Genomic DNA, 23,890 nt, shown 5'->3' with positions numbered 1-23,890 from the left:
CATAGGAGCAGGAGGAGGCCATTCAGCCCCTCGATCCTGTTCCACCATTCAATTAGATCCTGGCTGATCTGTATCTTCACTCCATCTACCTGCCTTGGCTCCGTCATCCTTAATACCATTGGCCAACAAAAATCGATCAATCTCAGTTTCTGAAGTTTTCAAATGCCTCAACAGCTTTTTGGGGGAGAGTTCCAGATTTCCACTAATCCAAAAGCAAAATACTGCAGACGCCGGAAATCTGAAATATAAACAGAAAATGCTGGAAATACTCAGCAGGTCAGGCAGCGACAGTGGAGAGAGAAACCGAGTTAACGTTTTGGGTCGAAGACCTTTCATCAGACCTGAACCGTTAACTCTGTTTCTCTCTCCACAGATGCTGCCTGACCTGCTGAGTATTTCCAGCATTTTCTGTTTCTATTCCAGATTTCCATTAACCAGGACACAGGGCCAATCGGGCGAGGAGCTGAGCACCCTTCCCCCCGCCCTCCCAATTTATAGCCATCCCAGTTTTCTTTGCCCAAGGACAGGGTGCACAGACCTCCCATCGAGCGGGAGCACCAACACGTGCGATTGATCATCTCGTGTTTTATACGCTGGGGCAGGAGCACTTGTGGAGACAGAAAGGGAATTGGCAGCCTGATTGTTTGTGTGTTCTGTGAAATCCCTGGTGCCTGTGTGCATTCGGGAAGTGTGTTCCCTCGCCCCACACACACCCCGCTGTGTGTTTTCATTCTTTTCCATTGCATTGCAGCGATTGATTTTGGTGGGGGAACGGTGCGGGGGGGATGGGGGGTTTGGGGGGGGGAACGGTGCGGGGGGGATGGGGGGTTTGGGGGGGGGGAACGTTTTGGGGGGTTTGGGGGGGAACGGTGCAGGGGGGATGGGGGGTTTGGGGGGGAACGGTGCGGGGGGGATGGGGGGTTTGGGGGGGGGAACGGTGCAGGGGGGATGGGGGGTTTGTGGGGGGGAACGGTGCAGGGGGGATGGGGGGTTTGGGGGGGTGGGGGAACGGTGCGGGGGGGATGGGGGGTTGGGGGGGGAACGGTGCAGGGGGGATGGGGGGTTTGGGGGGGAACGGTGCAGGGGGGATGGGGGTTTGGGGGGGGAACGGTGCGGGGGGATGGGGGGTTTGGGGGGGTGGGGGAACGGTGCGGGGGGATGGGGGTTTGGGGGGGAACGGTGCGGGGGGATGGGGGGTTTGGGGGGGTGGGGGAACGGTGCGGGGGGGATGGGGGGGGAACGGTGCAGGGGGGATGGGGGGTTTGGGGGGGAACGGTGCGGGGGGGATGGGGGGTTTGGGGTGGGGAACGGTGCGGGGGGGATGGGGGGTTTGGGGGGGAACGGTGCGGGGGGGATGGGGGGTTTGGGGGGGGGAACGGTGCGGGGGGATGGGGGGTTTGGGGGGGGGAACGGTGCGGGGGGGATGGGGGGTTGGGGGGGTGACGTTTTGGGGGGTTTGGGGGGGGAACGGTGCAGGGGGGATGGGGGGTTTGGGGGGGAACGGTGCGGGGGGGATGGGGGGTTTGGGGGGGGAACGGTGCAGGGGGGATGGGGGGTTTGTGGGGGGGAACGGTGCAGGGGGGATGGGGGGTTTGGGGGGGGTGGGGGAACGGTGCGGGGGGGATGGGGGGTTGGGGGGGGAACGGTGCAGGGGGATGGGGGGTTTGGGGGGGGTGGGGGAACGGTGCGGGGGGGGTGGGGGGTTTGGGGGGGGAACGGTGCAGGGGGTTTGGGGGGGAACGGTGCGGGGGGGGTGGGGGGTTTGGGGTGGGGGAACGGTGCGGGGGGGGATGGGGGGGGAACGGTGCGGGGGGGATGGGGGGTTTGGGGGGGGAACGGTGCGGGGGGGATGGGGGGTTTGGGGGGGGAACGGTGCGGGGGGGATGGGGGGTTTGGGGGGGGGAACGGTGCGGGGGGGATGGGGGGTTTGGGGGGGGGAACGGTGCGGGGGGGATGGGGGGTTTGGTGGGGGAACGGTGCGGGGGGGATGGGGGGTTTGGTGGGGGAACGGTGCGGGGGGGATGGGGGGTTTGGGGGGGAACGGTGCGGGGGGGATGGGGGGTTTGGGGGGGAACGGTGCGGGGGGGATGGGGGGTTTGGGGGGGGAACGGTGCGGGGGGGATGGGGGGTTTGGGGGGGGAACGGTGCGGGGGGGGATGGGGGGTTTGGGGGGGGAACGGTGCGGGGGGGATGGGGGGTTTGGGGGGGGGACGGTGCGGGGGGGATGGGGGTTTGGGGGGGGAACGGTGCGGGGGGGATGGGGGGTTTGGGGGGGGAACGGTGCGGGGGGGATGGGGGGTTTGGGGGGGAACGGTGCGGGGGGGATGGGGGGTTTGGGGGGGGAACGGTGCGGGGGGGATGGGGGGTTTGGGGGGGGTGGGGGAACGGTGCGGGGGGGATGGGGGGTTTGGGGGGGGAACGGTGCAGGGGGTTTGGGGGGGAACGGTGCGGGGGGGATGGGGGGTTTGGGGTGGGGGAACGGTGCGGGGGGGATGGGGGGGGAACGGTGCGGGGGGGATGGGGGGTTTGGGGGGGGAACGGTGCGGGGGGGATGGGGGGTTTGGGGGGGGGAACGGTGCGGGGGGGATGGGGGGTTTGGGGGGGGAACGGTGCGGGGGGGATGGGGGGTTTGGGGGGGAACGGTGCGGGGGGGATGGGGGGTTTGGGGGGGAACGGTGCGGGGGGGATGGGGGGTTTGGGGGGGGAACGGTGCGGGGGGGATGGGGGGTTTGGGGGGGGAACGGTGCGGGGGGGGATGGGGGGTTTGGGGGGGGAACGGTGCGGGGGGGATGGGGGGTTTGGGGGGGGAACGGTGCGGGGGGGATGGGGGTTTGGGGGGGGAACGGTGCGGGGGGGATGGGGGGTTTGGGGGGGGAACGGTGCGGGGGGGATGGGGGGTTTGGGGGGGAACGGTGCGGGGGGGATGGGGGGTTTGGGGGGGGAACGGTGCGGGGGGGATGGGGGGTTTGGGGGGGGAACGGTGCGGGTGGGATGGGGGGTTTGGGGGGGAACGGTGCGGGGGGGGATGGGGGGTTTGGGGGGGGAACGGTGCGGGGGGGATGGGGGGTTTGGGGTGGGGGAACGGTGCGGGGGGGATGGGGGGTTTGGGGGGGGTGGGGGAACGGTGCGGGGGGGATGGGGGGTTTGGGGGGGGAACGGTGCTGGGGGGTTTGGGGGGGAACGGTGCGGGGGGGATGGGGGGTTTGGGGGGGGAGCGGTGCGGGGGGGATGGGGGTTTGGGGTGGGGGAACGGTGCGGGGGGGATGGGGGGTTTGGGGGGGGGAACGCTGCGGGGGGGATGGGGGGTTTGGGGGGGGGAGCGGTGCGGGGGGGATGGGGGGTTTGGGGGGGGAACGGTGCGGGGGGGATGGGGGGTTTGGGGGGGGAACGGTGCGGGGGGGATGGGGGGTTTGGGGGTGGAACGGTGCGGGGGGGATGGGGGGTTTGGGGGGGAACGGTGCGGGGGGGATGGGGGGTTTGGGGGGGGAACGGTGCGGGGGGGATGGGGGGTTTGGGGGGGGGAACGGTGCGGGGGGGATGGGGGGTTTGGGGGGGGAACGGTGCGGGGGGGATGGGGGGTTTGGGGGGGGAACGGTGCGGGGGGGATGGGGGGTTTGGGGGGGGAACGGTGCGGGGGGGATGGGGGGTTTGGGGGGGGAACGGTGCGGGGGGATGGGGGGTTTGGGGGGGGAACGGTGCGGGGGGGATGGGGGGTTTGGGGGGGGAACGGTGCGGGGGGGATGGGGGGTTTGGGGGGGGAACGGTGCGGGGGGATGGGGGGTTTGGGGGGGGGGAACGGTGCGGGGGGATGGGGGTTTGGGGGGGGAAACGGTGCGGGGGTGCTGAGAGTGGACAGAACATCACTGCAATTTTTTTTTTCAGTCAGTGTGCGTATCTGACGTCGAGATGCTGAGTGTTTGAACGAGCCTGGCGTGGCTGCGGGTTAATGTGGTGATCGCAATGTGCCATCTCCCGTGTCAGGAAATTCACTTCGACCTCTTTTTTTCCTTCTTTCCTTTCCGCTGCCTCTTTCGTATTAGGCTGTTTTCGCACGTGGACGACCCCTTCCTCGATGATCCTCTTCCTCGAGAATATGTTCTGTACCTGCGGCCCACCGGACCACTGGCGAACAAGCTCTTTGAGTACTGGCATCAGTCACGCCAAGTGTGCGGGAAAAACAAGGCTCACAACATCTTCCCTCACATCACCCTCTGCCAGTTCTTCATGGTGAGTGTCTTGGGTCTTTGGAGCCTGTTTCTGGGGAAAATCGGGTGTTTAATTTAAATTGTAGAATCATACAGCACAGCAAGAGTGTTACTGGGCCCTAGAGCACTGTGGGGAGGGGGTGTTACTGGGCCCTAGAGCACTGTGGGGAGGGGGTGTTACTGGGCCCTATAGCACTGTGGGGAGGGGGTGTTACTGGGCCCTATAGCACTGTGGGAGGGGGTGTTACTGGGCCCTAGAGCACTGTGGGGAGGGGGTGTTACTGGGCCTTATAGCACTGTGGGGAGGGGTGTGTTACTGGGCCTTATAGCACTGTGGGGAGGGGTGTGTTACTGGGCCTTATAGCACTGTGGGGAGGGGGTGTTACTGGGCCCTATAGCACTGTGGGGAGGGGGTGTTACTGGGCCCTAGAGCACTGTGGGGAGGGGGTGTTACTGGGCCTTATAGCACTGTGGGGAGGGGTGTGTTACTGGGCCTTATAGCACTGTGGGGAGGGGTGTGTTACTGGGCCTTATAGCACTGTGGGAGGGGGTGTTACTGGGCCCTATAGCACTGTGGGGAGGGGTGTGTTACTGGGCCTTATAGCACTGTGGGGAGGGGTGTTACTGGGTCCTATAGCGCTGTGGGGAGGGGTGTTACTGGGCCCTAGAGTACTGTGGGGAGGGGTGTGACTGGGCCCTATAGCACTGTGGGGAGGGGTGTTACTGGGCCCTAAAGCACTGTGGGGAGGGGGTGTTACTGGGCCCTAGAGCACTGTGGGGAGGGGGTGTTACTGGGCCTTATAGCACTGTGGGGAGGGGGTGTTACTGGGCCTTATAGCACTGTGGGGAGGGGTGTGTTACTGGGCCCTATAGCACTGTGGGGAGGGGGTGTTACTGGGCCTTATAGCACTGTGGGGAGGGGGTGTTACTGGGCCTTATAGCACTGTGGGGAGGGGTGTTACTGGGCCCTATAGCACTGTGGGGAGGGGTGTTACTGGGCCCTATAGCACTGTGGGGAGGGGGTGTTACTGGGCCCTAGAGCACTGTGGGGAGGGGGTGTTACTGGGCCCTATAGCACTGTGGGGAGGGGGTGTTACTGGGCCCTATAGCACTGTGGGGAGGGGTGTGTTACTGGGCCTTATAGCACTGTGGGGAGGGGGTGTTACTGGGCCCTAGAGCACTGTGGGGAGGGGGTGTTACTGGGCCCTATAGCACTGTGGGGAGGGGGTGTTACTGGGCCCTATAGCACTGTGGGGAGGGGTGTGTTACTGGGCCCTATAGCACTCTGGGGAGGGGTGTGACTGGGCCCTATAGCACTGTGGGGAGGGGTGTTACTGCGCCCTAGAGCACTGTGGGGAGGGGGTGTTACTGGGTCCTATAGCGCTGTGGGGAGGGGTGTTACTGGGCCCTAGAGTACTGTGGGGAGGGGTGTGACTGGGCCCTATAGCACTGTGGGGAGGGGTGTTACTGGGTCCTATAGCGCTGTGGGGAGGGGTGTTACTGGGCCCTATAGCACTGTGGGGAGGGGTGTAACTGGGCCCTATAGCACTGTGGGGAGGGGTGTGTTACTGGGCCCTAGAGTACTGTGGGGAGGGGTGTGACTGGGCCCTAGAGCACTGTGGGGAGGGGGGTGACTGGGCCCTATAGCACTGTGGGGAGGGTGTGTGACTGGGCCCTATAGCGCTGTGGGGAGGGGTGTTACTGGGCCCTAGAGTACTGTGGGGAGGGGTGTATGGTGCTGGGTGAAGGGTGGGTGCCCAGGGTGTGACTGAGAGTGGGACTGACTTTGGCTGGTGTCACTTACAGTGCGAGGACAGCAAAGTGGAAGGTCTGTGTGAAGCCTTGCAGAACACAGTCAGCCGGTGGAAAGAGACCTTCCCGCTTCCCCTTCCCCTGGAACTGTACACGTCCTCGAACTTCATCGGCCTCTTTGTGGAGGAGGAGAGCGCGGAAATCATCAAGAAATTTGCTGCAGATTTTGCAACAGAGGCTACGAGTAAAGCAGGTGGGAAATCTGACCGCCGGCGGCCATTAAACATCGTGTTACCAAGGGCGATGAATATGGGACCTGGGGTGAAATCTGACTCGTGTGGGGCCACAAAACAGGCGCAATCATGTTTTGCTGTAAGCTGTGGCTCAGTGGGTGGCACTCTCTCTCTCGCCTCGGAGTCAGAAGGTTGTGGGTTCAAGTCCCACTCCAGGGTCTTGAGCACATGATCCAGGCTGACACTCCCAGTGCAGTACTAGAGGTGGACGTAATACATCCAATAGCACCACAACAACAACAACAACAACTTGTATTTATATAGCGCCTTTAACATAGTAAAATTTCCCAAAGCGCTTCACAGGAGTATTATAAGGCAAAAAATTTGACACCAAGCCACATAAGGAGATATTAGGGCAGGTGACCAAAGGCTTGGTCAAAGAGAGAGGTTTTAAGGAGCGTCTTAAAAGAGGAAAGAAAGGTAGCGAGGCGGAGAGGTTTAGGCAGGGAATTCCAGAGATTTGGGCCCAGCCAACAAGGCACGGCCACCAATGGTGGAGCGATTATAATCAGCAATGCTCAAGAGGGCGGAATTAGAGGAGCGCAGATATCTCGGGGGTTGTGGGGCTGAAGGAGATTACAGGGATAGGGAGGGGTGAGGCCATCGAGGGATTTGAAAACAAGGATGAGAATTTTGAAATCGAGGCGTTGCTTAATGGGGAGCCAATGTAGGTCAGTGAGCACAGGGGTGATGGGCGAACGGGATTTGGTGCGAGTTAGGACACGAGCAGCTGAGTTTTGGAGAAGAATTTTGAAGAGGAGGGGAGTTCTACCCGGTGTCCTGGCCAATATTTATCCCTCAATCAACATCACTAATACAGGTGATCTGGTCATTATCACAGTGTGGAAGCTTGCTGTGCGCAGATTTGTTGCCATGTTTCCTATACATTACACCAAAATTCTAACAGGACCAGACAGACTAGATGCAGGAAGGATGTTCCCGATGGTCGGGGAGTCCAGAACCAGGGGTCACAGTCTAAGGATAAGGGGTAAACCATTTAGAACAGAAATGAGGAGGAATTTCTTCACCCAGAGAGAGTGGTGAACCTGTGGAATTCTCTACCAAAGAAGGCAGTTGAGGCCAATTCATTAAATATATTCAAGAAGGAGTTGGATATATTTCTTAAGGCTAAAGAGATCAAGGGATATGGGGAGAAAGCAGGGACAGGGTACTGAGTTTGGATGATCAGCCATGATCTCATTAAATGGCGGAGCAGGCTCGAGGGGCCGAATGGCCGACTCCTGCTCCTATCTTCTATGTTTCTATGTGACTACACTCACTCCATTGGCTGTAAAGCTCTTTGGAACGTTCTGAGGTTGTGAAAGGCGCTATAGGAATGCACGTCTTCCTTTCATTTTCTTTTTCCGTCTCTGTCTCTCCTTCCCTCTGACCTCTTGCTCCTGTGCTCTTTTATGTGAGCTTTTCAGTGGCGTCTATGGATAGATTTTTGCTCGAGAACAGTATTAAGGGATATGGAGCCGAGGCGGGTGGATGGAGTTCGGATACAGATCAGCCGTGATCTCACTGAATGACGGAAGCAGCTCGAGGGGCTAAATGGCCTCCCCCTGTTGCTATCTAAATTATTTCCTCTTGCCTCAGCCGTTAATTTATTCCTTTGTCTCTGTCTCTCTCTCTTGTAGATGTCCGAGTGGAGCCCCACAAGAAGCAACTCCACGTCACACTCGCGTATCATTTCCAGCCCAGCCACCTGACTGCACTGGAGAAATTAGCTCGCGGCGTAGATCTGAAGCTGGGCTGCGATTGGGTAGCTGCTGTTTATTCCCGTGATATCCGATTCGCTAATCACGAGGTAAATAATCTCGCGTGTGGGATGCGAGAGGGGGGTAGAGCCTGCGTGCAGACCAACATAAGCTTATATTCCCTGGAGTATAGAAGATAAGGTGTGATCTGATTGAGGTGTTTAAGGATTCGATAGGGTGGCTAGAGAGAAACTATTTCTTCTGGTGGGGGAGTCCTGCACAAAGGGGCATAAATTTAAAATTCGTGCTAGGCCGTAGGGGGTGATGTCAGGAAACAATTCTTCAGACAAAGGGTAATGGAAATCTGGAACTGTCTTCCCCAAAATGCTGTTGATGCTGAGGGTCAATTGAAAATGTAAAGATTGAGATTGATAGATTTTTGTTAGACAAGGGTATTCAGGGTTGCGGAACCAAGGCGGATCGATGGAGTTAAGATACAGATCGGCCATGATCTCATTGAATGGCAGAACAGGCTCGAGGGGCTGAGTGGCCTCCTGCTGTTCCTATCTTCCTTCCCATGTGTGCCCTTCCGAAAGCAAAGAGAAGATGTAATTACACGGGTGGTGTTTGATTAGTTTGTTTCACGGAGCCTGGGGCAGTTACTGAGACACCGTTACCCCTGTGTCTGCTTTACTTCCAGTAAAGTGACTCCACGGTTCAGTACACCAGCAACCCTGCATGTTATTTTTGATTGGACAGTAATGTGGGGTTTGTTGTTAAGTGGCCTGTCTGCTTTTTGAGTGGGATGTCTGGAAAATTCTAAAATATAACCAGGCTCCAAATATTGTCCAGAGTGTCTGTGGACACCCCCGTGTCAATGAGTTGGAGGCAGCAAACCGAGTGTATTTAAAAAAGAGTCTCTACAAACTACAGCAGAGTCTCCCGATAATAGCAGGATTATTTCACCAGCAATGATGCAGTGAGTGGAGGATAGTTACACAATACAAATGATGTGTAAAATCAATCCCAGTCACTTGCAGCAGTGCGGACTCCAGGCTTGAGTGACGGGGGAATTATCCAATCATCTCCACTCTGGCCAGGAATAGTGGTGTCACTGCATGCAGCCAATATTGTGCATTGAGTGTCCCCCCTTTGGAGGAGGTGGTACTGATTTGGACTTGGCTGTGCTCTGGATAAATGTAAACAACCGTTTCTTTTATTTTCGCCAATGGGTTTTCTTCAGCTGGCCGGTTTGACCCGTAACCTCACACCGTTTTCCCCTGCACTCTCTCTTTGTCAGACTCTGCGAGTGATGTACCCGTACACACCTCAGAATGATGACGAGCTGGAGCTGGTGCAGGGAGATTTTATATTCATGTCCCCGATTGAGCAGAGCAGCACGAGTGAGGGCTGGATCTACGGCACCTCCCTGGCAACAGGCTGCTCGGGCCTACTTCCGGAGAACTACATAGCCAAGGCGGATGAATGCGATACGTGGATCTTTCATGGGTAAGTGGCGTTTTACCGTCCGTGTAGCGCGAATGGTGACCGTGTAACATTGCCATCGTCTGGGCAACAGGAGGAGAATCAAAGCCAACGTCACTGTGTACCTCAGTGTAATTAGTGATTAATGACTGATGTCATCCTCAATTAGGAGGCAACAGGTGCCCCTTTTTATTCATTCACAGGATGTGGGCGTCGTTGGCAATGCCAGCATTTATTGCCCATCCCTAATTGCCCCTTGAGAAGGTGGTGGTGAGATGCCGTCTTGAACCGCTGCAGTCCGTGTGGTGGAGGTACTCCCACAGTGCTGTTAGGGAGGGAATTCCAGGATTTTGACCCAGCGACGATGAAGGATCGGCCGATATATTTCCAAGTCAGGATGGTGTGTCACTTGGAGGGGAACTTGGAGGTGGTGGTGTTCCCATGCTCCTGCTGCCCTTGTCCTTCTAGGTGGAAGAGGTCGCGGGGTTGGGAGGTGCTGCCGAAGAAGCCTTGGCGAGTTGCTGCAGTGCATCTTGTAGATGGTACACACTGCAGCCACGGTACGCCGGTGGTGGAGGGAGTGAATGTTTAAGGTGGTGGAGGGGGTGCCAATCAAGCAAGCAGCTTTGTCTTAAAGGGGCACAACCAATAAACTGTAAATTAAACACAAAATTTAGAAACGAACCTTATCAAATAAAATTAAAATTTGGTTAAGGCAGGGGTGGTGGGCGATGAAGCAGTCCAGTCCCTCCGGTGGCCACTGGTTGTGGAAGGCTCCCTCTCCAAGGGCACCCGGGCACCCACATGGCCGCGGAAGAGAGGCAAACGTCACCACCTACACCCGAACGCAAACGCAACCTTGGTGGCGACCTCGGACAGAGGCTGAGGGAAAATTGAAAAGTCATAAAAATGAGAGACTGGGGGAGGGGGAGGGGTAACTTTAGCCGAACCTTACCAGCCGGGTTTGGTTTGGAGGCCTGTTTTACACCCGTCCGATTTTCGCCTCGATGGAGGTCAATGGACCGTAACATCGAGCGGAGCATAAAATGGACGTTGCGATTCGAACCCGACTTGGGGGTTAGGTTAAAATTCCCCTTTAATTTGGATTAAAAAGATTCAAATTATCCAGTAACTTAATTTAAGCAGCAAAATAAAAAATTACACAGCAAAGTGAGAATTTGATACTTTAAAAGAATGGATTTGTCAGATAACTTGGGATAAGCAACTTTGAATTGGGAGGGGTCGGAGATTGTGTTCACTTTCGATGGGTTGGGCTCTTCCCTTTGTTGGGCCTCGCTGGGACGATTTCCCAGCATCACTGAAACAGATTATCGGGTCATTATCACATTGCTGTTTGTGGGAGCTTGCTGTGCGCAAATTGGCTGCCATCTTTCCTACATTACAACAGTGACTACACTTCAACAATACTTCATTGGCTGTAAAGCGCTTTGGGGTGTCCTGAGTTCGTGAAAGGCGCTATAGAAATGCAAGTCTTTCTTTCTTTACTATTTGGTGAGAACTGACGATATTTGTGCAGTCTTAATGGTTGAGGGAAATATTACCTTGATTGAAAAGGATAGAAAACTCCAGGACCTTTGATACAAAGTCCTTCCCCAATTAATTGATTGTGTTTTCCAATCACCCAAAGGCTCGGGTTCATCGGTAACTTGTTGGCGTTTACACATTGATGGCATGTCTGATTCCGCCGATGATGTTCCTGTGCTTGGAGCGATGCTTCATCTCTGCACTGTGTCTTATCCATCTGAACACTCTTGTCGTCTCCCACTTCTTGTTTGCTCAGATCGAACTCGTTTCTAACTGCGATCGCCCCCGCTGGCGCCAGTCTGTGCGATGGGGCTTTTCGGAGGAGATGCCAGGAGGAGCAGGGGCCGGGTGAGGCTCTGTCATTGCCCGCCAACGTCATCTGTCAACCGATGCCGGTAAGTTGCATCGTAAGGAGCCGGGACGACGTTCACCGCACCTTCTGTGGAGACTTGCAAGGTCCAATCCTGGACCTGTGACACGCGCACACGGAGCCTCCCACTGGAGCTCACTGACTTTGAGCAAATAGTGTGTCGAAGGAAGGAAGTAAATCAGTCCTGATAAAGGGGTCCCGTGAATCATAGAATCATACAGCGCAGAAGAAGGCCATTCGGCCCATCATGCCTGTGCTGGCTCTTTTAAAGATCTATCGTTCCTGGGATGTGGGTGTCGCTGGCAAGGCCAGCATTTATTGTCCATCCCTAATTGCCCTCGAGAAGGTGGTGGTGAGCCGCCTTCTTGAACCGCTACAGTCCGTGTGGTGAGGGTACTCCCACAGTGCTGTTAGGGAGGGAGTTCCAGGATTTTGACCCAGCGACGATGAAGGATCGGCGATATATGTCCAGGTCAGGATGGTGTGTGACTTGGAGGATTAGTCTCACCCCCTGCTCTTTCCCCATCGCCGTGCAAATTTTTCCCCTTCAAGTATTTATCTAGTTCCTTTTTGAAAGTTTCTATTGAATCTGCTTCCACCGCCCTTTCAGGCAGCGCGTTCCAGATCACAACAACTCGCTGTGTTTTATAATAAAAAAAAATAAAAAAATTCTCCTCCACTCGCCTCTGGTTCTTTTGCCAGTCACCTTCAATCTCTATCCTCTGGTTACTGACCCTCCTGCCACTGGAAACAGAGTCTTCTTATTTACTCTATTAAAACCCTTCATGATTTTGAACACCTCTATCAAATCCCCTCTTAACCTGCTCTGCTCTACTCTAAGGAGAACAACCCCAGCTTCTCCAGTCTATCCACGTAACTGAAGTCCCTCATCCCTTGCACCATTCTAGTAAATCTCCTCCACGCCCTCTCCAAGGCCGCGACATCCTTCCTGATGTGCGGTGCCGAGGTTAGGCTGAGGTATGGATTTTCTGGCACTAGAGGGCCCTGTTGTTTGACAGCCCACCACCTGCTGGACATGGTGCAACCCAAGATGGGCCAAGACATTTTCTTCACCAAAGCATCTTTGCAAAGTTTTCCACGAGGGGCTGGGGCCGGGGCCGGGGGTGTGCAAGTATTGACGCACTCCTGGGGAGCCCCCTGCTCTCTGGACCCTAACGTGAAAATCTGTGGCCTAAACGTTGGAGGATTTGGGGAAGATGGGAGACACTGAGATGTGGGTGGATGGAGGGGCAGGAGTGGGGGGGGGGAGCGTGCCCAACCTGGCCCATTCTCCATGGGGGTGGTCATTTGAACCGTTCAGCCAGACTAACTCCCCTCCGCCCGGAAGTGGCTGGACAATGACTGGAGCAGGCTTCAGGCACCCGCCGGGGCCCTTGTGGTCAGCACACTCAGGACAAGGCGGGAAGTGACCAAGCCCCTCGATTTGCGCAGGCTCGCCGCCAGATTTTTTTTATTAAGAGCAGAGAAGCTTAAAAGATTTGAAAGAGGTGTTCAAAGTCATGGGCGGTTTTGATAGAGTAAATAAGGGGAAACAGTTTCCAGTTGTTTTTACCCACTCCCAGTGGTGCTGAGGCGTAAATGACGGAATGCGTCATGTGACGTTACATGCCTCTACTCCCATCAGTAAATGCAACCAGTGCGGGGTGCCAGCACAGGAGCTCTTGAAGAATTTCACAGTGCATTCCGCTCGAGGTCCACAGGGGAATCGCTGTTGGGTCGAACAGGGAATCTAGGGCAAAAGTGCGGAGGCCAAACTTAATTTTTTTAACTCATCCATGATGGCTTTAACTGGGTCAATCCACAAGCAGATCCTTGGAATAAGTCTGCGCTGGAAAGGGACCCAGATGAACATCAGGTGGCTTCCTGCAGCAGTGACGAGGCTCAGGAAAGCTCTTTGTTCTTGCAGTTTTTTAGATTGAAGTGCTGGTTGTCCTGAGAAGTAGTCATGTGCTTTATGTTGTCACAGATGGTGTCCAAGAACTCCAGGTCCGGTCCGAAGAAGCGGGACCTGTACGTTTGCCGGCACGGGGAGAGGATGGATGTGGTTTTCGGAAAGCATTGGCTCTCTCGGTGCTTCGATGCGAAAGGTTCGTTCCTGTCCCGGTGCAGTGGCAGTGCTGACTGTCAAACTCACGCACTTCACCGCCAGTCCGCTTTCCCCACTCCTTTTGGTTTGTGTGCATGTTGCTAGGCTGACCCTCCCAGTGCAGTACTGAGGGAGCGCCGCACTGTCGGAGGGGCAGTACTGAGGGAGCGCCGCACTGTCGGAGGGGCAGTACTGAGGGAGCGCCGCACTGTCGGAGGTGCCGTCTTTTGGATGCGACGTTAAACCGAGGCCCCGTCTGCTCTCTCAGGTGGACGTAAAAGATCCCACGGCACTATTTCGATGAAGAGCTGGGGAGCTCTCCCTGGTAGTCCTGGCTAATATTTATCCCTCAATCAACATCACTAAAACAGTTTATCTGGTCATTATCACATTGCTGTTTGTGGAATCTTGCTATGCGCAAATTGGTTGCTGCGTTTCCCACATTACAACAGTGACTACACTTCATAAAGTGCTTCATTGGCTGTAAAGCACTTTGAGACGTCTGGTGGTCGTCTTTGTCTTTGTCTTTTTCCTTTCTGGTAGACTGTTCCACGAGTGCGAGGTGACATCCTGCCTCTTGTCTGAGTGGAGAGATTCTTCATGTCGGAACGAGTCTCGTGCAGGTTATTCCAGTGTCCCTGCTGATCCCAATCTTGTGTTCACCTGGTGTCCAAACACACATTTTCCAGTGGGAATCTTCTGGTAGTGCTCAGGAATGGGAACATTGGCTGATTTTCTTCCTTCACCCTGATGCTGTGGCCTGGGTTGGCTTTTCTTTTTAGCCTTAATATCACTTTTTGTTGAAGCCCCCTTGGCGCGCAAACTGATCACGCCGATTGATCAAGATGATCGCTACAACCCTCCGCGATCTCTGCACTCCTCCGATTCTGGCCTCTTGTGCATCGCTCCACCATTGGCGGCCGTGCCTTCAGCTGCCTGGGCCCTAAGCTCTGGAATTCCCTCCCTAAACCTCTCCGCCTCTCTCTCCTCCTTTAAAACGCTCCTTAAAACCCAACCTCTTTGACCTGTCCTAATATCTCCTTATGTGGCTCGGTGTCAAATTTTGTTTGATAATTGCTCCTGGGAAGCGCCTTGGGATGTTTTACTATGTTAAAGGCGCTGGATAAACACAAGTTGTTGTTGATTCATAGGCTTGCTGCCTGTTAGCCAAGGTTTAATGACTGGAAATGTATCACGTGCTGTCACCAGCATTGGCGTGACATGAGATTTTGGCCTAGAAATTGGGTATAGCCCCGCCAGCACGTTTGCGCCGAAAATTTTGCGCCCGCCGCGGAGCCAGTTGTGTTCGCCCCATATTCACTTTCAACGCCCCAAAGCGGAACCGGGCGCTGGTACAGGGTGTGTCCGCCCCGCTTGGGGCGCTGAAAGTGAATTTCAGCGCTCCCGGTCCCGCTGCGCCACCCGATGCGGTGCGGCAGGCTGCTGTACTGCAGGCCTCCCCCTTCTCTTAAGGGGGAGGTGCCTGCAACGGCCGGAGCCCCGATTGCAAGTGCCGGCAAAAGAGCCCGGCACAACGGAGAAGTGCCGGGCTCCACGGAAACCAGCCGGCAATGCCGCGGGGGGGGAGGTGGAGGAGGCCGGGGAAGGAGGTGCGGGCAGGCGGCCGCCGAAAAAGCGGCCGCCCCGCACCTCCACCTTAACTTGCGCCGCTAAGGCTGCAGTAAGGACCCGGTCTCCCGATGTTGTTAGCGCCCGCCACGGAAGAGGCGGCCGCTACTGAAGATGGGGATCGGCGTGGTTTCGGGCGGTACCGGGGCACTGCGCACACCGATGACGTCATCGGTGCCGGCGCAGCGCTACCGGCTAACGCCGATGTTAGGGCCCACCTAATTTCGGGCGCGACGCAACTTCCGGCGCAACCCACTCTTTCGCCCCTAATTGGGCGCAAACGCAACTGAATTTCTAGGCCTAGATACCAAGGCCGTTCACAAGCGTTAGTGGCTCTGAAGGTTACTGTTGACACGCGACTGACTGCATTGGACCCAAAGGCGGGAGGACTGGGAGATGGTCATTGCTCACTCGAGGCCTGGTCATTTGACGTCTAGCCTGCAGCTCTTAATGGATTTTATTGGTTCTCACTCCCTTCTCCCTCGAAGGCAACAGCCAGCGTTTTGCTGTGTTTTTTCTCTGTTTTGTTGCCCGCAGATGTTACTCGCTGGAGGCTCCGGCTTAAGCTGTCAACTGACAGCAAACGGACACAGACCTCCCCTCGGAGTTCCGCGCGCACTAGTTCTAAATCCCATTCTGCTGCAGGGGTTTTGTTCACTCCTCCTGTTTAAAGAGTTAATCTGCTGACATTTACTTTTGAAATAGGTAATTACATACGGTCCAATTTGAACATGCCGTCAGTTCTACCTCAGAGAAGTGGTGGGTACAGGGACTATGAGAAAGACGCCCCCATCACGGTGTTTGGTTGCACACAGGCCAGGCTTGTCGGTGAGTTAATTCTGTCAACACTTTCGACCCTTCATTAATAATTTATAGTCATTTTAATGTTTGTTCAGTAGGCAGACTCGATGGGCCGAATGGTCTCCTTCTGTACTGTCATATTCTACTATTCTAGGTTGTTCCTGCCCCCTAACAAATCTTAGGGGGAAAAATTGTGTCGCAACCCCTTTGGGGAGCTAACTTTGCCGGGGCGCTAAAATTAGCGTCCCCGCGACCAAAATACATTGATAGTGCCCCAGAGGGAAGCGCGGCGCTACTGGAAGCGCCCCGCCTCCCTCTTGGGGCGCTGCGAGGGAATATCGTGCCGCTACGTGCCACAGCGCCACGTGCCGCGGCATGTCGAGCCGTGGTATTGCAGGTCTTCCTCCCCTTCTTAAAGGGGAAGGGCCATGCGACCCAGGGCCCAGCTGGTCCACCAGGGATCGGAGTGCCGGCAAAAGAGCCCGGCACTCGAAGTGCCGGGCTCACAGAGCGCAGCCGACACACTGCGGAGGGCGGGGCAGGTCAGGAGGCCGGGGACAGCAACGGGGGCAGGTGCTGGCAAGCGGCCAGCAACAAAAATGGCCGCCTGCGCCTCCTTTAATTAACGCTGCCCCGGCCGCAAGTAGGCCCCCCTGATCCCCGTCGGACATATTGTCCGGCGGTAAGTCAGGGGGCGCTACCGAAGGTCGCGGCCTGGGCGCGGTGCACGGCGATGCCGTCATCGCTGGTGGTACAGCGCCATGGGGCGCTAATGGTTACTACCGCCGCCAACCTCCTGTTGAATTTCGCAGGAGGCGTTGGCGGCGCTGCGCCCGGGTGCTAGTTGCTTTGCGCCCTGTTAGCGAATTTTTCCCCCCAGGTCTCTTGTGCCACACTCTCTCCTTGGTGGGCCCACCATAGAAGAGAGCTTGGCCCAAGATCTCTGGAAATGTTGCTCTGTGCCTCATCTTTATCTCAAGGGTTCTGGGTTACAAAGCAGAGGAGAATGATGCTCCAGTTGTACGGAGCCTTGGTCAGACCCCATCTCTGGAGTAACTGTGTTCAGTTCTGGGCACCACAGCTCAGGAAGGATATATTGGCCTTGGAGTGGGGGGGGGGTGGCGGGTCAGATTCATCAGAATGACATCAGAGCGAATAGGGTTCAATTATGAGGACAGGTTGCACAGACTAGGCTTGTAACTCCTCGAGTTTAGAAGATCGAAGCGCGATCTGATCGAGGATGTTAAAAGGATTCGATAGGGTAGATACGGAGAAACTATTTCTTCTGGTGGGAATCCAGAACAAGGGGCCATAACTTTAAAATTAGATCCAGGCAATTTAGGCGGGAAATCAGCCGGCACTTCTTCGCACAAAGGGCAGTGGGTGAGAGGTCAACTGACCTTCCAGGGCTGAGCTCGATAGATTTTGTTGTGTAAGGGTATCCAGGAATATGGAGCTATGGTGAGAAGGTGGAGTTGAAGTCACAGATCAGCCATGATCTGATTGAATGGCAGAGGAGGATCGAGGGGCTGAATGGCCTCCTCCTGTTCCTGTGTGGAAGCTGTGGCTTCAGGATCTCTGGTACAAATTGGCATTCCATCCCTTTGTGTTGCATTAATGATATTACATTTTCTTTTTATATCTCTCAAAGCGCCAGTGGACACATTTACCCACCAAATTGCTCTCGAGTTCCAGGGTCCACTGACGAGCAGGCTTGTTTGACTAAGCCTGTTTCTGGTCTTTGGCATGACCAGGTCAAATTTAACATTCAGAGTTCATGATTGTGTAGAAAAGCATGCCTTTAGCACCAGTTTTCAAACCAAGGAAGATGCAATGGGCTTGAACACGGGGAGAGTAGGGCTTCATCTCCTACTTAGGACAACTGACTTGTTGGCAAAGTGATTCCTGTTGGAGCGTTTTATAACTGTAATGATCTGTGTCAGAAAAACTGACGCACCCCGCACTTTGGGAGTTCCTAAAAAGGTTTATGACCTGATCTGTAAAAATGTGACTTGAACCAAAAACGTGACACAAGATTAAAGCAAGGTGGTCAAATGGAGCGCATTCAGGCTGCAGTTCAAGTAGTTAGAGCGGCCGAGGTTCAGAACCAAGCAACTGAAGGTTCAGCCTGCGACGGGGACTCCGCATGGGGTGAGAGATGGACAACATAATCGAGAGAGCTGACTTGTTACATAATAAATCAGCATTAACTAGTGGGACTAATTGGCAGCTCTTTCAGAGGGCAGGCACAGGCATGATAGGCCGAATGGACTCCTCCTTTGCTGTATTATTCTATGACTCTATGAACTAGCCAGGCTTGGGCAGTGGAAGACCCATCCAATTGGACTAAAAGCATTCAATTCAATATCTCTTGGCAGGACTTTATCAATATTGAAGAGCATTAGGGCAGTAAATTCAAAAACAGCCCTCAGTAACCATTAGGGCTCAGAGACATGGCCTCTTCATAATTTACAGTATTGTGTTTCCTCCTTCCTGCTTCATGAATTATTTAATCCATACCCATCACAGCCAGTTTAATAGTTTAGAATCGTAGAATTATACAGCACAGAAGGAGGCCATTCGGCCCATCGTGCCTGTGCCGGCTCTTTGAAAGAGCTCTCCAATTAGTCCCACTCCCCCCTGATCTTTCCCCGTAGCCCTGCAAATTTTTCCTTTTCCAGTATTTATCCAATTCCCTTTTGAAAGTCACTATTGAATCTGCTTCCATCGGCCTTTCAGGCAGCGCGTTCCAGATCACAACAACTCGCTGGAATATAATTTCTCCCTATCTACTCTATCAAAATCCCTCATAATTTTGAACACCTCTATTAAATCTCCCCTTAACCTTCTCTGCTCAAAGAGAATAATCCCAGCTTCTCCAGTCTCCAGATAACTGAAGTCCCTCATCTCTGGTATCATACAAACATAGAAGATAGGAGCAGGAGTAGGCCATTCGGCCCCTCGAGCCTGCTCCAGCATTCAATGAGATCATGGTTGATCATCCAAATTCAGTACCCTGTCCCTGCTTTCTCCCCATATCCCTTGATCCCTTTAGCCTTAAGAAATATATCTAACTCCTTCTTGAATATATTTAATGAATTGGCCTCAACTGCCTTTTGTGGTAGAGAATTCCACAGGTTCACCACTCTCTGGGTGAAGAAATTCCTCCTCATCTCAGTCCTAAATGGCTTACCCCTTATCTTTAGACTGTGACCCCTGGTTCTGGACTCCCCCGCCATCGGGAACATCCTTCCTGCATCTAGTCTGTCTAGTCCTGTTAGAATTTTATAAGTTTCAATGAGATCCCCTCTCATTCTTCTAAACTCCAGTGAGTATAAGCCCAATCGACCCAATCTCTCCTCATACATCATTCCTGCCATCCCAGGTATCAGTCTGGTGAATCTTCACTGCACTCCCTCCATGGCAAGAACATCGCTCCTCAGATAAGGCGACCAAAACTGCACACAATACTCGAGGTGTGGTCTCACCAGGGCCCTGTACAACTGCAGCAAGACATCCTTGCTCCTGTACTCGAATCCTCTCGCTATGAAGGCCAGCATACCATTTGCCTTCTTAACCGCCTGCTGCACCTGCATGCTTACCTTCAGCGACTGGTGCACAAGGACACCCAGGTCTCGTTGCACTTCCCCTTCTCCCAATCTATTGCCGTTCAGATAATATCGTTCTGCTAAATCTCCTCCACACCCTCTCCAAGGCCATGACATCCTTCCTAATGTGCGGTGCCCTGTATTGGACACAGTACTCCAGCTGAAGCCTAATCAGTGATTTATAAAGGTTTAGCATAACTTCCTTGCTTTTGTACTCTATGCTTAAGAACATAAGAAATGGGAGCAGGAGTAGGCCATTTGGCCCCTCGATAAGATCATGGCTGATCTGATCTTGGCCTCAACGTCACTTTCCCGCCCGCTCCCCATAACCCTGGACTCCCTGTAGCTCAAATGTCTATCAATCTCTATCTTGAATATACTCAATGACCCAGCTCCCACAGCTCTCCGGGGTAGAGAATTCCAAAGATTCATGACCCTCTGAGAGAAGAAATTCCTCCTCATCTCCGTTTTAAATGGACGACCCCTTATCCTAAAATGCTTGTGTTTATAAAGTTAAGGGTCCCATATTTCTGCCTTCTCAGCTTGTCCTGCCACCTTCAGTGATTTATGTACATACATCCCCAGGTCCCTCTGTTCCTGCACCCCCTTTAAAATTCTACCATTTAGTTTAGATTGCCTCTTTGTTTTAAGTGCAAATTTGACTTATTAACCTGGGCATTAAATGCCAGATTTCTGGCGCTCAGTGACTGCGTGTAGCCCAAAGCTGCAGTTTGGGCACCTCTGCCTTCGGTCATTATCTGAGCAACCAACCAGCTCAGCTACGTTGCGACTAAATGTAGCACCTTGGCCGGAGTTGGCTGACTCGGTACAGACCTGGCTATTGAATCGGGAACCTTGCAGTTCTGTGTGGTTCAGTACCATACTGAGCTACTGGGGGAGCTCCCTTTCAATCCACTCTACTGGAGGGTAATGAGGTAGAAGAGGACCAGGGAAAGGGTTTACAATGAAATTGTACCTGAAGAATGTGCGCTTGTCTGAATCTGATTGCCGTCGCATGTTTGACTTGCAGGGGAGGCTCTGCTGGAGAGTAAATCGGCCATTGATTACGTGTACTGTTCACCCTCGCTACGCTGTGTGCAGACCGCGTTCCACATACTGAGAGGTAATGAAACAGCTGCCGATGTTTACAAATCCCTTCCCTGCCTCGCTCTGTCCGACCTCTGCAACTTCCTCCCAGTTCCATGTCTCCCTTTGTACCCTCTGCTCTTCTGCATCAGGACGTTTGTCTTCACCTGCCTGCCTCTCCGCTCTTTTGTCATGCCCGAGCCTTCAGCCATGTTGCCTCTGCATTCTTGAATTTTCTTCCCAGAACCCATTGGCTTTGCTGCATCTCTTTCTCTTACACCCCTCCCCCGCCCCACAACACACCTGCTCAAAACTTATCACTTTGACGTCCGGCCTCTCCTCAAGTGTCTGTGGAACTGTACCGCAGTGAGAGTCAGTGTCTGTGGAACTGTACCCCAGTGAGAGTCAGTGCCTGTGGAACTGTACCCCAGTGAGAGTCAGTGTCTGTGGAACTGTACCCCAGTGAGAGTCAGTGCCTGTGGAACTGTACCCCAGTGAGAGTCAGTGCCTGTGGAACTGTACCCCAGTGAGAGTCAGTGTCTGTGGAACTGTACCCCAGTGAGAGTCAGTGCCTGTGGAACTGTACCCCAGTGAGAGTCAGTGTCTGTGGAACTGTACCCCAGTGAGAGTCAGTGTCTGTGGAACTGTACCCCAGTGAGAGTCAGTGTCTGTGGAACTGTACCCCAGTGAGAGTCTGTGGAACTGTACCCCAGTGAGAGTCAGTGCCTGTGGAACTGTACCCCAGTGAGAGTCAGTGCCTGTGGGACAGTACCCCAGTGAGAGTCAGTGCCTGTGGAACTGTACCCCAGTGAGAGTCCGTGCCTGTGGAACTGTACCCCAGTGAGAGTCCGTGCCTGTGGAACTGTACCCCAGTGAGAGTCAGTGTCTGTGGAACTGTACCCCAGTGAGAGTCAGTGCCTGTGGAACTGTACCCCAGTGAGAGTCAGTGTCTGTGGAACTGTACCCCAGTGAGAGTCCGTGCCTGTGGAACTGTACCCCAGTGAGAGTCCGTGCCTGTGGAACTGTACCCCAGTGAGAGTCAGTGCCTGTGGAACTGTACCCCAGTGAGAGTCAGTGCCTGTGGGACAGTACCCCAGTGAGAGTCAGTGCCTGTGGAACTGTACCCCAGTGAGAGTCAGTGTCTGTGGAATTGTACCCCAGTGAGAGTCAGTGCCTGTGGGACTGTACCCCAGTGAGAGTCAGCGCCTGTGGAACTGTACCCCAGTGAGAGTCAGTGGCTGTGGAACTGTACCCCAGTGAGAGTCAGTGTCTGTGGAACTACACCCCAGTGAGAGTCAGTGCCTGTGGAACTGCACCCCAGTGAGAGTCAGTGCCTGTGGACCTGTACCCCTGTGAGAGTCCGTGCCTGTGGAACTGTACCCCAGTGAGAGTCAGTGTCTGTGGAACTGTATCCCAGTGAGAGTCAGTGCCTGTGGAACTGTACCCCAGTGAGAGTCAGTGCCTTCAGGAGTGGCGTGGATAAAGTTTTGAGGGGCAGGTCAGTGATTTATGTACCTCTGATTCGGAGATGCCCCTTTTATTGAATGAGTTACTAAATCGGTGTCATTGTATCTGACTTTATTCACAGGACTTCAGCAGGTGAACCAGATCATGGTTCGGGTGGAGCCTGGGCTGTTTGAGTGGACGAAGTGGGTCTCGGGGAACACCTTGCCAGCGTGGATGTCGGCAGAGGAGCTAGCAGCAGTAAACATGGGGACTGACACAACCTACAGGTAGGAATTGGCACAGACAATACTCGCCAAACACCAGCATTCAATGAGTGGGCACTTCCCCTTTGTACGGGTCAAGTCAATTGGTCTTGAACCGACTTATGGGAAGGATTTAAATCCTTTGACAACCATATTGGGATGTGCATAGAGTCCTGGAATGACACAGCACAGAAGGAGACCATTCGGCCTACAGTGACTGGGCAGTTGTGTGTTCGGGTGGCGAGCATTTGAACCACTATCAGTGAGAAGCACCTGAGGTTAAAGTTCCTAATCTGGGGTTGATATATTTAACCAAAATTGAGTCTATGTAACTTTCGGGAAGTATTGAACAGACTGGTGCTCTTTATCGCTAGAAAAAGGACTATGAGAAGACCTGATTGAGATCTTTGCTGGATGAATGTCAAGTGCCAGCTGTGGCTCAGTGGGCAGCACTCTCTCTCGCCTCGGAGTCGGAAGGTTGTGGGTTCAAGTCCCACTCCATAGACTCGAGCACAAAGATCCAGGCTGACACTCCGGTGCAGTACTGAGGGAGTGCCGCACTGTCGGAGGGGCAGTACTGAGGGAGCGCCGCACTGTCGGAGGGGCAGTACTGAGGGAGCGCCGCACTGTTGGAGGGGCAGTACTGAGGGAGCGCCGCACTGTCGGAGGGGCAGTACTGAGGCAGCCCCGCACTGTCAGGGGAACAGTACTGAGGGAGTGCTGCATGAGGTGCCATCTTTTGCATAAGACATTAAACCGAGGCGCCGTCTGCCCTCAGGTGGACGTAAAAGATCCCACGGCACTATTTTGAAGAAGAGCAGGGGAGTTCTCCCCGGTGTCCTGGCCAATATTTATCCCTCAATCAGCATCAATGAAAACAGATTATCTGGTCATTGTCACATTGCTGTTTGTGGGAGCTTGCAGTGCACAAATTGGCTGCTGCATTTCCCACGTTACAACATTGGCTACACTTCAAAAAGTACTTCATTGGTTGTAAAGCGCTTTGGGACGTGAAAGGCGCTGGAGAAATGCAAGTCTTTCTTTTCTTTTATGTGGAGTAACTGTTTCTACTTGTGGGTCAATCTAGACCAGGGGACGTGACTATAAGATTGCCATGAACAGATCAAATAAGGAATTTAGAAGAAATTTCTTTGCACTGAGTGGCGGGAATGTGGAACTCGCTGCCCATGGTGTGGGTGAAGCAGTGATGCCTTTAAGAGGAGGCTTGACACATACTGAGGGAGGAGAAAATCGAGGGATATGGCAGGAGTGGGGGGAGCAGGAAGGAAAGAGGTAATTATAGTGGGAGGAGGCTCGTGTGCCGCTTCAACACCGGCATAGACCAGTTGGGTCGAATGGCCTGTTTCTGTGCTGTACTCTTTCCACGGTTAACGTTCGATATTTTTATATTGTTTGACATTTTTAAAAAAACTTTGCATTTATATTTTCATTTAAATTTGTTCTGTCACAATGTCAGAAGTGCCTCAAAGCTCTTCACATATGATGAATTATTTTGAAGTGCGGTGACTGTTAGTTTGTCGGGAAATTTTGCGCGCAGCAAGATCCCACAAATGGCAATGAGATAAACGAGCAGTTAATC

At 54.3% G+C, this 23,890-nt stretch overlaps 1 protein-coding gene across 1 annotated transcript in view; it reads left to right on the top strand.

Moving 5' to 3' along the window:
* LOC147100237 (ubiquitin-associated and SH3 domain-containing protein B-like) overlaps window positions 1-23,890 on the top strand; it is a 164,870-nt gene that overhangs the window by 124,002 nt on the left and 16,978 nt on the right. Inside the window, exons 3-11 of the mRNA XM_085967699.1 lie at window positions 4,041-4,227; window positions 6,012-6,210; window positions 7,891-8,060; window positions 9,251-9,459; window positions 11,237-11,375; window positions 13,338-13,458; window positions 15,792-15,914; window positions 20,526-20,618; window positions 22,170-22,314. Coding sequence (XP_085823825.1) covers window positions 4,041-4,227; window positions 6,012-6,210; window positions 7,891-8,060; window positions 9,251-9,459; window positions 11,237-11,375; window positions 13,338-13,458; window positions 15,792-15,914; window positions 20,526-20,618; window positions 22,170-22,314 — 1,386 coding nt within the window. The remainder of the gene's footprint in view (window positions 1-4,040; window positions 4,228-6,011; window positions 6,211-7,890; window positions 8,061-9,250; window positions 9,460-11,236; window positions 11,376-13,337; window positions 13,459-15,791; window positions 15,915-20,525; window positions 20,619-22,169; window positions 22,315-23,890) is intronic.

The sequence above is a fragment of the Somniosus microcephalus genome, chromosome 26, assembly GCF_052327205.1.
Source record: "Somniosus microcephalus isolate GS21.2 chromosome 26, FLI_Smic_1.0, whole genome shotgun sequence".
Classification (NCBI taxonomy): Eukaryota; Metazoa; Chordata; class Chondrichthyes; order Squaliformes; family Somniosidae; genus Somniosus; species Somniosus microcephalus.
This window is presented reverse-complemented; position numbering and strand designations above follow the sequence as displayed.